Source organism: Tursiops truncatus, chromosome 4 (assembly GCF_011762595.2).
Source record: "Tursiops truncatus isolate mTurTru1 chromosome 4, mTurTru1.mat.Y, whole genome shotgun sequence".
Lineage (NCBI taxonomy): Eukaryota > Metazoa > Chordata > Mammalia > Artiodactyla > Delphinidae > Tursiops > Tursiops truncatus.
The window spans coordinates 72,785,566-72,799,114 of record NC_047037.1 but is presented as its reverse complement, the minus strand read 5'-3'; the positions used below and the strand labels follow the sequence as shown (position 1 = coordinate 72,799,114).

Sequence of the window (13,549 nt, the reverse complement as noted above, 5' to 3'; positions counted from 1 at the left end):
CTGATTATGACTTGGTGATAGTGATAAGAGGGAAGATGGCTCAGCTGGAACCCTGACCCAAAAAAGAAAAAAAGGAAAGAAAAAACTCTTTGATAAGACAGACAGATAGATAAAAGACAAATGGAATTTTATTGTTAATGCAGCTTTCTATTAATCAGCAGGCAAACTGTCTGGTCAGCACTGAAAGACCAATTGCATTTTGTAAACTTGAGCCCAAGTCACTAAATTAAGCTACAGGAACACCTGATGTCTCCAACTCACATTTCACGTGATGATATCACTGATGAAGCTACAGATAGCTAACAACTGTCTATGTCAGCCAGTGCTGACAATACGGTTATTTGAGATCACTTCTCAAACAATATCGTTTCTTTACAGCACACTAAGTACTACAATCTTCTTTACTATCATGACTGAAACAAGATACGTGTAAATGGAGATGGTTTATACACAAAGCCATTTTATCAGCAGAAATCTGGAATACTACAGAACCTGTAACTGCACGTTTAAAGCACTCCTACTCCCATTTTAATTGAAGGAGCAATTTTAACAACAAAAGTAAAGATTTTGTTGATTTTTATCTTTTAGAAAAACATGAAACCTGATATGATGCTTAAAAAAAAACAGTAAAACTTGCTTCTCAGTTTTATCAGTGCTAACTCTTATACTTTGATATATATTCCCTGTTGTAATTCCTGAATTTTAAAAATATAATATGTAAGAAACCAAAAACTTAAGCTATTCTACTATACTCTTTCATGCCACGATTTTTTCTTATATTCGTTCCAAATCTTTGAAGTTTTCACAAAATTCTTTTTTAAAAAAAATTTCTAGCCATTAAAAAACTTTTGACAGAATAAATTATGTTTATAATTTTTAAAAGGAACAGAATAAATAACTACCAAATAAATTACTTAACAATAACTTCCTATACAAGGTTTAAAATAACGTTAAAGCTAGGGAAAAGCTTCTTTAACTTTCTACTAATCCTTGTCAACCTTTATCCTAGCACTCCTAATCAGTGCGTCCTCAGTCACAAGTCTGACAAGATAAGAGGAGGAGAGTGGGTTGGTAGGGTAAGACTTTTAACTGGGATATAACCACTAATGTGAGATGAGTGACTCCAGTACTATATACTAGTCTGGGAGAAGAATAACTGGCATTAACTGCAAATTTGTCCCAAACTACTAATTTCACTGTTAACATTTCCTATAGCTTTTATTGGCCATCTGTAGATAAACTACACCAAAAAACCCAGAAAGGACCATGTAAACCCATCTCAAATGGGTTTATGTGCCCTGATTTGAACACTATGTTTTAATAATGTTTTTCAAGCAAAACCTTTTAATATACACCTTCTTTCTACTCCCATTTCTTTACTCTCTTTTTATACCAAAACCTCTTTAAAAAGCTGGTTAAATCCATTGTTTCTACTTCATTTCATCCCATTTTATTTTGAACCCACACCAATCTGGATCTGTCCTCACAACTTCACTGAAAACTGCTCTCTTCAAGTCTGAGGCTTTACATGTCCAAATCCAATAGTTAATTTCTTAGCCCTCACCTTACTGAACCTACCAGCAGTATGTGTGACACTAACTGCATCAGTCAATAACTGCATGGAACTGAATTCTGCCAGCAACCTATATAAGCCAGGAAGTGGATTCTCCTCCAGGGTTCTCCAGATAAGAATCCAGGCCGTCCAAAACCTTGACTTTGGCCTTGTGAAGCCGTAAGCAGAGAAACAAGAGAAGCCTGCCCAGACTTCTATCTCTCACAACTGTAATATAATAAATAGGTATGTTTTAAGCTACTAAATTTGTGGTAATTTGTTATACCAGCACTAGAAAACTAATATATAAGGCAACTGAGCAAAAAGCTGGCTTTCAGTCAGTAAATTTAAGAAAACAGAAATCGTATCAAGTATCTCATCTGACCACAACGCTATGAGACTAGATAGCAATTACAGGAAAAAACTGTAAAAAATACAAACATGTGGAGGCTAAACAATATGCTACTAAATAACCAAGAGATCGCTGAAGAAATCAAAGAGGAAATCAAAAAATACCTAGAAACAAATGACAATGAAAGCACGACGACCCAAAACCTATGGGGTGCAGCAAAAGCAGTTCTAAGAGGGAAGTTTATAGCAATACAATCCTACCTCAAGAAACAAGAAAAATCTCAAATAAACAAACTAACCTTACACCTAAAGCAATTAGAGAAAGAAGAACGAAAAAAACCCAAAGTTAGCAGAAGGAAAGAAATCATAAAGATCAGATCAGAAATAAATGAAAAAGAAATGAAGGAAACAATAGCAAAGATCAATAAAACTAAAAGCTGTTCTTTGAGAAGATAAACAAAACTGATAAACCATTAGACAGACTCATCAAGAAAACAAGGAAGACTCAATCAACAGAATCAGAAATGAAAAAGAAGTAACGACACTGCAGAAATACAAAGGATCATGAGAGATGACTACAAACAACTATATGCCAATAAAAATAGGACAACCTGGAAGAAATGGACAAATTCTTAGAAAAGTACAACCTTCCAAGACTGAACAGGAAGAAACAGAAAATATGAAAAGACCAATCACAAACACTAAAATTGAAACTGTGATTAAAAATCTTCCAACAAACAAAAGCTCAGGATGAGATGGCTTCACAGGTGAATTCTATCAAACATTTAGAGAAGAGCTAACACCTATCCTTCTCAAAGTCTTCCAAAATATAGCAGAGGGAAGAACACTCTCAGACTCATTCTACGAGGCCACCACCACCCTGATACCAAAACCAGACAAAGATACTACAAAAAAAGAAAATTACAGACCAATAACACTGATGAATATAGATGCAAAAATCCTCAACAAAATACTAGCAAACAGAATCCAACAGCACATTAAAAGGATCATACACCATGATCAAGTGGGGTTTATCCCAGGAATGTAAGGATTCTTCAGTATACACAAATAAATCAATGTGATACACCACATTAACAAATTGATGGATAAAAACCATATGATAAACTCAACAGATGCAGAAAAAGCTTTTCACAAAATTCAACACCCATTTATGATAAAAACTCTCCAGAAGGTGGGCATAGAGGGAAACTACCTCAACATAATACAGGCCATATATGACTAACCCACAGTCAACATCATTCTCAATGGTGAAAAACAAACCATTTCCTCTAAGATCAGGAACAAGACAAGGGTGCCCACTCTCACCACTATTATTCAACATAGCTTGGGAAGTTTTAGCCATGGCAATTAGAGAAGAAAAAGAAATAAAAGTAAAAGTAATCCAAATCAGAAAAGAAGAAGTAAAACTGTCACTTTTGCAGATGACATGATGCTATACATAGAGAATCCTAAAGATGCTACCAGAAAACTACTAGAGCGAATCAATGAATTTGGTAAAGTAGCAGGATACAAAATTAATGCACAGAAATCTCTTGCATTCCTATACACTAACAATGAAAAATCTGAAAGAGAAACTAAGGAAACACTCCAATTTACCATTGCAACAAAAAGAGTAAAATACCTAGGAATAAACCTACCTAAGGAGACAAAAGACATGTATGCAGAAAACTATAAGACACTGATGAAAGAAATCAAAGACAATACAAACAGTTGGAGAGATATACCATGTTATTGGATTGGAAGAATCAATACTGTGAAAATGACTATACTACCCAAGGCAATCTACAGATTCAGTGCAATCCCTATCAAACTACCAATGGCATTTTTCACAGAACTAGAACAGAAAATTTTACAATTTGTATGGAAACACAAAAGACCCCGAATAGCCAAAGCAATCTTAAGAAAGAAAAACAGAGCTGGAAGAATCAGGCTCCCTGATTTCAGACTATACTACAAAGCTACATTAATTAAGACAGTATGGTAACCAGCACAAAAACAGAAATATAGATCAATGGAACAGGAAAGAAGGCCGAGAGATAAACCCACGCACATATGGTCACCTTATCTTTGACAAAGGAGGAAAGAATATACAATGGAGAAAAGACAGTCTCTTCAATAAATTGTGATGGGAAAACTGGACAGCTACATGTAAAAGAATGAAATTAGAACACTTCCTAACACCATACACAAAAATAAACTCAAAATGGATTAAAGACCTAAATGTAAGGCCAGACACTATAAAACTCTTAGAGGAAAACATAGGCAGAAGACTCTATGACATAAATCACAGCAAGATCTTTTTTGACCCACCTCCTAGAGTAATGGAAATAAAAACAAAAATAAACAAATGGGACCTAATGAAACTTAAAACCTTTTGCAAAGCAAAGGAAACTACAAACAAGACGAAAAGACAACCCTCAGAATGGGAGAAAATATTTGCAAATGAAGCAACTGACAAAAGATTAATCTCCCAAACATACAAGCAGGTCATACAGCTCAATTTCATAAAAACAAAAAGCCCAGTCCAAACATATGCGGAAGACCTAAATAGACATTTCTCCAAAGAAGATATACAGGTTGCCAACAAACACATGAAAGGATGCTCAACATCACTAATCATTAGAGAAATGCAAATCAAAACTACAATAAGGTATCACCTCACACCAGTCAGAATGGCCATTATCAAAAAAAACTACAGGGGCTTCCCTGGTGGTGCAGTGGTTAAGAATACACCTGCCAATGCAGGGGACACGGGTTCGAGCCCTGGTCGGAGAAACTAAGCCCGTGCATCACAACTACTGAGCCTGTGCTCTACAGCGTGCAAGCCACAACTACTGAGCCTGCGTGCCACAACTACTGAAGCCTGCACGCCTATAGCCTGTGCTCTGCAACAAGAGAAGCCATTGCCATGAGAAGCCCACACACTGCAACGAAGAGTAGCCCACACTCGCTGCAACTAGAGAAAGCCCACGTGTAGCAATGAAGACCCAATGCAGCCAAAAATAAATAAATTAAAAAAAAAAAACTACAAACAATAAATGCTGGACAGGGTGTAGAGAAAAGGGAACCCTCTTGCACTGTTGATGGGAATGTAAATTGATACAGCCACTATGGAGAACAGTAAGGAGGTTCCTTAAAAAACTAAAAAACAGGAATAAAGATGCAGACGTAGAGAATGGACTTGAGGACATGGGGGTTGGGGGGTGGGAAGGGGAAGATGGGACAAAGTGAGAGAGTAGCATTGACACTGACATATATACACTACCAAATGTAAAACAGGTAGCTAGTGGGAAGCAGCTGCATAGCACAGGGAGATCAGCTTGCTGCTTTGTGACCACCTAGAGGGGTGGGATAGGGAGAATGGCAGGGAGATGCAAGAGGGAGGGAATATGGGGATATATGTATATATATAACTGATTCACTTTGTTATATAGCAGAAACTAACACAAAATTGTAAAGCAATTATACTCCAATAAAGATGTTAAAAAAAAAAAAGCTGGCTTTCACCTTGAGGGTGGGTGTATCATATCCTGGGAATCTTGGGCTTTACTTATGATGGATACAGGAGGCAGGAAGGACAAAAGATAAAGCTGAGGTCCCCCCACTACAGGGAAATGTAACAAGAAATCCTTGCGTGACACTGGAATCTCAAATGACCACACTTTCAACATAAGGACACATGGTAACTAAAAAGCTATTTTGAGATAAATTTCAAAGATATGAAATGTAACTAAATCGCCATGAACTAACCAATAAGACTAAAAAGTCCAAGTTATAAGACTTCTTTCATTATTCTCCCTACATTTTCTTTATCCATCTATATTTCAGTCTCCTAAAGAACTTCAATATCCTGTCAAGTGTAAGTAAAGAATGATGTATGACACTATCTACACGGTAAATTTACCGTTGTTTAAGAATAGGCATATCAAGTCTACCACTTTAAGATTTCATAAAAACAGAAAGGAAGCAATAAAACCAAAGGCTGGGAATTTTTCAACTATTGTCATGCAGTTTATGACAAGAAACTTTGGAATTCAAGGATAAGAAGCAGTACTCTTGAAAAAAAAAAAAGAAGAAGCAGTACTCTAAATGGCCAAGCTAAGTCTAGAAATATTGTGTAAGGCACTAATTGTAGATAAAAGATCACTTCAATTGAGATAGGAATGAGGAATATATTGCTGTCTCTGTCTGTGGCTCTGTTTCTAATCAAAAGTTTAAGTAAAATAATTGCAGGACTCTGGAAATTCACTTAGCCCTCTTTATGCATAAATCCAGACATATCACTATAAAATCTCACTGCTATTAAGTATCTTCAAATCAAATAATTATACAGGTAATGGTTTAGGTGATCTGAATTTAGAATGAATAAATCAATTTTACTTCTTTTTCTATTACATAAGCACAAAGGTATATTTCACTTAGCTCTAAATACACCATATTTAAAACACATAGTATCTAAACATCTTCATTATACATAGATCTACACAAAACCAAAATCATTTCATTACCTAATTACTGAGTTTTAAGACAGAAAGAAATAAGTAGAATTGGTTTTTCAAACCTGTTTTGATGTGAATATCTTCTCGTGTCTTCTGTTTTTTGAAATTCCCTCATGGGTACTGGCTTCACTGGTGAACCCTAGGCCAAAAAAAGAAAAACAGATCAATTTAACACATGTATCCACATGTATCCAGAAAAGTGTAATTACACAGCTCATATTCAACTTGGCATTTAGGGATCTGTATATTACACTAAAAATATTTTAACAGAAACTTCAAATGTGAATTTTCATGTTTAAAAGCATTATAGGCTGTATTACTGCTTTGGTGAAGCACAAAACTGTTCACAATCCAAAAACATTTATTTTAAAAAGAGCAGATTTTCTTCACACTGTATTTTATGAATTATAATGACCACATAGTAATATTTACTAGATGATAAGATGTGAAAGTTGAAAAGGATCTTAGAGATCATCTAGTACAAACTTCCATCTAGAACAGGAATTCCTACCAACCCTACCGTGACTTTTGCTCAGCCTCTCTTGAATATTTCTAGTAATAGGAAGTTCACTGGGGAGATTACATTTCTTTACTTCTTCATCATCATAAATTGTTACTTATGTTAGTCAGACAAATAGTCCTGGGGATGCTGGTGGAATACCAAGATAAAGCAAAAAGTAATTTCTATTTATGGTAAAATATGATATTAATTAAAAGAGAAATAGTGGCAATTTATTTATAAACTGAAGGGTAAAGGTCATTTCAAAAAACATTACCAAAGAAAATTAAACTGGCTTAAGTTATATGGACTATATACTGAAAAGTAAAATTATAAATCAAAGGTAGAGGCTCATGGGATATCACACCACATATTTTGTCAAATGAGAATCTATAAAAATAATATAATCTTACTTCAACACCAAAAATAATCATCAAAATGGGTATTCTGGAAGGGGGGAAAAAAAACTTATCCAAAAAAAAAAAACCCTAAAAATCAAATGTAAAACTATTTATAGTCTATCTCCAAGGAATAGGTACATCACAAATAACTAGAAAATCTTCTTTGGTGACTTACTCCAAAGGGCTAAAGCTGACTCCCGTAAAGTCTGGGCATAATGATCGTATTAAATGAGATACAATTCTAGAATCTTGATGAGAGAATAATTACTCTAATTTCAGTGAATATGACTTTTTAAGTGAACAAAAATCTCTCCTAGTATGTTAACATCAGTGACTTATCACCCTGGTTTTACAATACTGCAATCACCTAAAATTATTGCAAGGGGTACATGAAATTTTCATGACAAAATGAATGTAACATTGGTTTAATTTAAAAAATAAATATGTCATAGTCCATAAATATAAGTCATACCTTATTTATCACAGTATCACTGTGTATGTGACAGGCATTATGATAAAATTAAACAATAGCAGAGTGTTTAAAATCTCAAATTGTTTTTAACAACCCATGTTTAGGTAGTATCCAAGAATATAAAAAAGTATTTCTTCACTGGTTATTAAACCATTTAAAATAATACTGCTTTATTTTATTTTTATAGGTGCCAAACTTTAGAAAGCCTTATGACACAGAAGTCATAAAAAGCCTTATGACAGAATCATAAAAACTACTATATATAGTAGGTAGATGGAATCAAAAAACTTATTACAAATTAGCCAATGGATTAAAGAAATGATACTACAATTTTTCATCAGTAGCATAACGTGCATTTTCACTTTTAGTAGAAACACCTCATCTACACAGCCTAATTAACAATAAAATGGTCAAAGAGAAAGACCACAAGAAAAAGGATTCCCTTTTAGATTATAATGTGCATTGTTAACTTAAGCTTTATTGCAAAGTAGTTGCCCTCTGCTCTAGCAGACGTGCTTATAGCCTGAACCACAAGTAGTTTCATTAATCATAGGTACACACTGCTATCTGTAGGCTGCAGGACTTTGATTTACAGTAGTTCACTTTATCTTCTGGTTTCACTTTTCGAGGTTTCAGTCACCCACAGTCAACCATGTTCCAAAAATATTAAACGGATAACTTCAGAAATAAACAATTCATAAGTTTTAAATTGCATGCTGTTCTGATGAAATCTCAAGCTGTCCTGCTCCATCCCACCTGGGCTGTAAAGCGTCTCTTTGTCCAGAGTATCCTGCCTGTTAGTCCGTTAGTAGCCGGCTCAGTTAGTCTCTCTTGGTTAACAGATTGACTGTCGCAGTATAGCAGTGCCTATTTTACTAAATAATGGCCCCAAGTGCAAAAGTAGTGATGTTGGCAATTCGAATATGCCAAAGAGAAGTCATAAAGTGCCTCCTTTAAGTGAAAAGGTGAAAGTTCTTGAATTAATAAGGAAAGAAAAGAAATTGTATGCTGAGGTAAGATCTATAGTAAGAAGAAATCTTCTATCTGTGAAATTGTGAAGGAAAAAGACATACATGCTAGTTTTTTTTTTATATAATGTATTTTAATTAATAGCGTAGTACAGTTTTGTTTTTGTTTTTTTGTTTTGTTTTGCGGTACGCGGGCCTCTCACTGTTGTGGCCTCTCCCGTTGCGGAGCACAGGCTCCGGACGCGCAGGCTCAGTGGCCGTGGCTCACGGGCCCAGCCACTCCGCGGCATGTGGGATCTTCCTGGACCGGGGCACGAACCCTTGTCCCCTGTATCGGCAGGTGGACTCTCAACCACTGCACCACCAGGGAAGCCCTATATGCTAGTTTTGCTGTTGCAGCTCAAACTGCAAAAGTTACAGTCACAGCATGTGATAAATGAATGCTTAGTTAGGATGGAAAAGGCATTAAATTTGTACAATGAAATATTTCGAGAGAAACAACATTCATATAACTTGTTACAGTATATTGTTATAATTTTTCTATTTTATTATTAGTTATTATTCTTAATCTCTTACTGTGACTAATTTATAAATTAAACTTTATCATAGGTATGTATGTATAAGAAAAAAACATAGTACATATAGGGCTCAGTACCATCCGTGGTTTCAGGCAACCATCCACTAGGGGTCTTAGAATGTACACCCTGTGGATATGGAGTGGGGGGAATACTTACTGTACATAACTTTATCCAGCTTTAAATACAAGAATGTCATTTGAACACCAACAAAAAATACTGTGTTCAAAAGCCTTCAGACAGGAAGACCAAGGGTTTTTTTTTTTTTTTTTAAAGAATGATAATAACACTCTATAACATGTCCCACTTGAAGTGACTATTCGCTATTTCTAAAAGACTAAATACATCATTCTCCAAAAAGGCCCCAAGTGTTTCTCAAATAATCCCTGCTCAAAGCCTGGGACCAACTCCAGACATTAACATCACACACACTGAAGTGCAGCCATTTTATTATGCTGACTAGATACACTGAAGAATGCTATTTCTACTTGAGACCCTTGGGGAATTGGCAGAGATTTTGCAGTGGGCTGAATGCTCATTTGTTTTCTAAGGCAACTCAATGCTCCACTATAAGAGACATCCAAGAATTTTAATGGCAAACAATTTATATTCTGTGTGACTTCACATAAAAGCGCCAATATAATTAAGCTCATCATAAAAATTCTATGGTTAAGTTTGTATGTTGCCCCAAAAGTCAGCAGTTTGGTTCAGTTCTTAATTACTGATCAAACTATGATTTACCAGTTAATAACAATAAAAAAACAATAAGAACAACAATGAAAAGCATCATATTCCTCTGCATTTTCTTCCAAGGCATAGGATACTCTTAGGACTTCTTTTATTCCTTCTTCAAAATTCTGAAATCTGTATTTTTATTTGAAAAATAAACCTAAACTTTACTTGAGAGTATTGTCTGATTCTAAGAATAAAGCTGAAAAACTCAGTAATAAAATTAGAAATATAATAAAACAAATAATTAATCCTAAACCAACAAATCACTGATATGACAGAAATTTATACTGTCATAAACTGTTTTTACTAGGGGACAGCAAAAAATTTAAGCTTAAGTGTGTATACTACCTCATGAGAGATTCGCCGTTGTTCAATATATGCCATAAACTGTGAACTGAGGCTGTCTGAGTCCAGGCCCTTGGGTGGTCTCACTTCTTCCTCTTCTTCCTCTGCAGTACAGCTGTCAATATAGTCAATCTGATCCAGATCATGTTCCACTGTTCATACGACACATACACACACAGACATCAGAAAAAACATTCAAATTAGATAGCCAACAAAAACAATGAATTGCATTCTTTCCTTTTCTGTAACATTTTCTATTCTGAAACTGGGAGGAATAAGTTTAAATTTAATAAGCCTTTACTATTTAGTCCATGGCCACTCACAAAAATAGGCTAAAGAAAAAATCTTAGTCCTAATTCACTATAAAGAATGCAGTAATTGATGGTAATTATTGGAAAACAGACCTCTAATATTTCTCTTTTCTTTGGACAGCTCTTGACTATTTTAAACAAGACAGTTTGAGTTTGTGAGACAGATAAGAAGAATAATTTTTTAAAATCGGAAAATATATATTCTTTTAGTTTTTTTTTTTTTTGCATGTTTTAGGTTTGGGGCTTAATCATACCTCTTTAAAGAGCTGGGAGGCAGAAAACCTAACACAATCAACTCAAAATAAAAGTGAAAAGACAGGAGGAAAGTGGACTTGGTGATAAAGAAGTAGATACTGACGACTGTTCCCTGTCCTGTAACTGTTGTCCATAACTAGAAAAAGATTTATTTTCCTATTTAGAAAATTATTTTCTAGAGGTCAGTATTGCAGATATTTTGTAGCAGTTTGTGGATGGAAGGAAATCATTTGAGGAATTTTTGCTTCTCAAAATGCTCTGGGGTGAGGAGAACATAAATAACATATAGCCACATCATTATTTCTTCTAACACAGTTGGGTGCACCCCATTAATTTGTTTTTAAGTTTAAAAAGTAACTATTTTTAAAAGCCACTTTAAATGGCACACTAGAAAAAAAAAAAAAAACTTACTACTAAGACGGTTTCTCCAGAGATGTATTAACTCCCAGCCATTATTGTATGGTGGTCTACAGGCTGCCTAAAAATTGCAGTTGCTGGGAATAGTAAATTTGAAGAAGTCTATTTCTTAATTTAGTTTTCTGACTCAATTATTTCTAAATAATTCCATAACAGCAGTTAATATAAAAATGAATTGACTTACCATAATTATGTAAATAGATAAAAGGCTGAAAAGGTTTTAAGTCTACATCCATGTTAGAAACCAGGTACATAAATGCATTTTTCGAATGTGCTGCAACTTGTGTGACTAAATCAACAGTTCATTTTATAACTATCTCCCAAGAAAGCAGCATCACTTTTTCATACTGTCTAGAGCAGTGCTATCCAAGAGAAATAGAATGTAAGCTATGAAAGTGAACCACACATGTAATTTTAAATTATATAGTAGCCACATAAAAAAGTCAAAAGAAAAGGTGACATTAATTTTAATAATATATTTTACTTTGTTCAATATATTTAAAATATTATTATAACATATAATCAATATAAAGTATTATTGATGTTTTACATTCTCTTTCTCATGCAATGGCTTCAAAATCTGATGTGTGTTTTACATTTATAGTATAGCTCAATTCAGAAAAACCACATTTCAAATGCTCAATAACCACATGTGGCTACTGGCACAGATCTAGAGATTATTTTAAGTCCGAAATGAACCAATGGGAAAGATATCTCATACAAAAGCAAGATTAAAATGAAAAGTACTGAAATGGTAAGTGACAGGAGTAAAAAAAGAATATAAGATGGTAAGGAAAAAAAGGCGGGGCAAACCATTTAATTGAACTCATCATTCAGAGATGAAAGGTCTTCTTAGATAATATAATAGATTTCTGGAAAATCAAAGTCATTTCTCCCTTATAGCTGGCCCTTAAAATTTAAACATTAGGATTTGGTAATTCAAACTAAAGCAATATTGAATGGAATGCTAAAATCAAGAGTCTGCTTCAGAAGCACAAGAAAGCAGAAAGAGCTCCGTTTGTTAATGAACTATAAAAATAAATTTAAAAAAATTTTTTTATTTAAATTACAAAATTTAAAATACCAGAATAAGGAAAACTTGGATTCAGATGCCCATGAAGAGCACAATTCCAGATGAAAGAAAAGGTAGACATCAAGGAATGCACTGAATTCCTAAAAGAGGACAAATAATGACCACAAAGAGAATCTTTAAAAAGGAGAATAGTAGGGCTTCCCTGGTGGCACAGTGGTTGAGAGTCCGCCTGCCGATGTAAGGGACACGGGTTCGTGCCCCGGTCCGGTAAGATCCCACATGCCGCGGAGCAGGTGGGCCCGTGAGCCATGGCCGCTGAGCCTGCGCGTGCGGAGCCTGTGCTCCGCAATGGGAGAGGCCACAACAGTGAGAGGCCCGCGTACCGCAAAAAAAAAAAAAAAGAATAGTACTTCAAAGAAGATCATGGTTAAATCAAGATTAAAAAAGATCTATTCCAGGTAAACTGTCTTTAGTAAAGTTTCCTCCCAAAATAAGAATAAGGGAAAAACACTGTATTTTAATTGCAAGTCTGAAACAGAGAAACTGAAATTTAACCCTAATAGAAAACATTTTTTTTCTAATCAGATGGGAAGAGGAGGGAGGTCTTTAAAGAAAGACTGGAAGAAGCTACAGATACACAGATAAAAGGAGTGGATGTGAAAAGGCCACTTAAAAAGTCAGAGAGATTATAAAGACTTTGGATGCCGTCAGGAATCATGTTTACCTCCACCATTTGTTACTATTATACTGCTGCGATTCTCCTGGTACTGGCTTTCTCTTCGCAGTCTTTGTTCTTTAGTAATTTCTGCTACTCGAAGAGGCAGATCTGAAAATTCATCTGTAGGCTTAAATAAATAGCAGAAACATTAAAATAAATCATTTCAAGTTTTAAGACAACATGGTACTTAAAGCACAGATATAATATAAATTCATTAGAACTTACATTTAAGAAGAAATAGCAAAGTAGTTTTACAGATGCATCTAGAGATGCACATATCATCCAACAATATGAATGTACTTAATGCCACTGAAACCACTCTTAAAAATGGTTAAAATGGTAAATTTTATATGTATTTCACCACAATTTTAAAAAAGAATAGGGTATATATGACTCTATA

General features: G+C 34.6%; 1 protein-coding gene across 17 annotated transcripts in view; it reads right to left on the bottom strand.

The window, feature by feature from the left end:
- LRCH3 (leucine rich repeats and calponin homology domain containing 3) overlaps positions 1 to 13,549 on the bottom strand; it is a 115,705-nt gene that overhangs the window by 33,620 nt on the left and 68,536 nt on the right. For all 17 annotated transcript variants that reach the window (XM_073804117.1, XM_033855712.2, XM_073804113.1 and 14 more), the window contains 4 exons: positions 13,156 to 13,276; positions 10,419 to 10,567; positions 6,486 to 6,562; positions 1 to 52 (listed from right to left, as the gene is read on the bottom strand). In XM_073804117.1, the coding sequence (XP_073660218.1) occupies positions 1 to 52; positions 6,486 to 6,562; positions 10,419 to 10,567; positions 13,156 to 13,276 (399 nt within the window). The remainder of the gene's footprint in view (positions 53 to 6,485; positions 6,563 to 10,418; positions 10,568 to 13,155; positions 13,277 to 13,549) is intronic.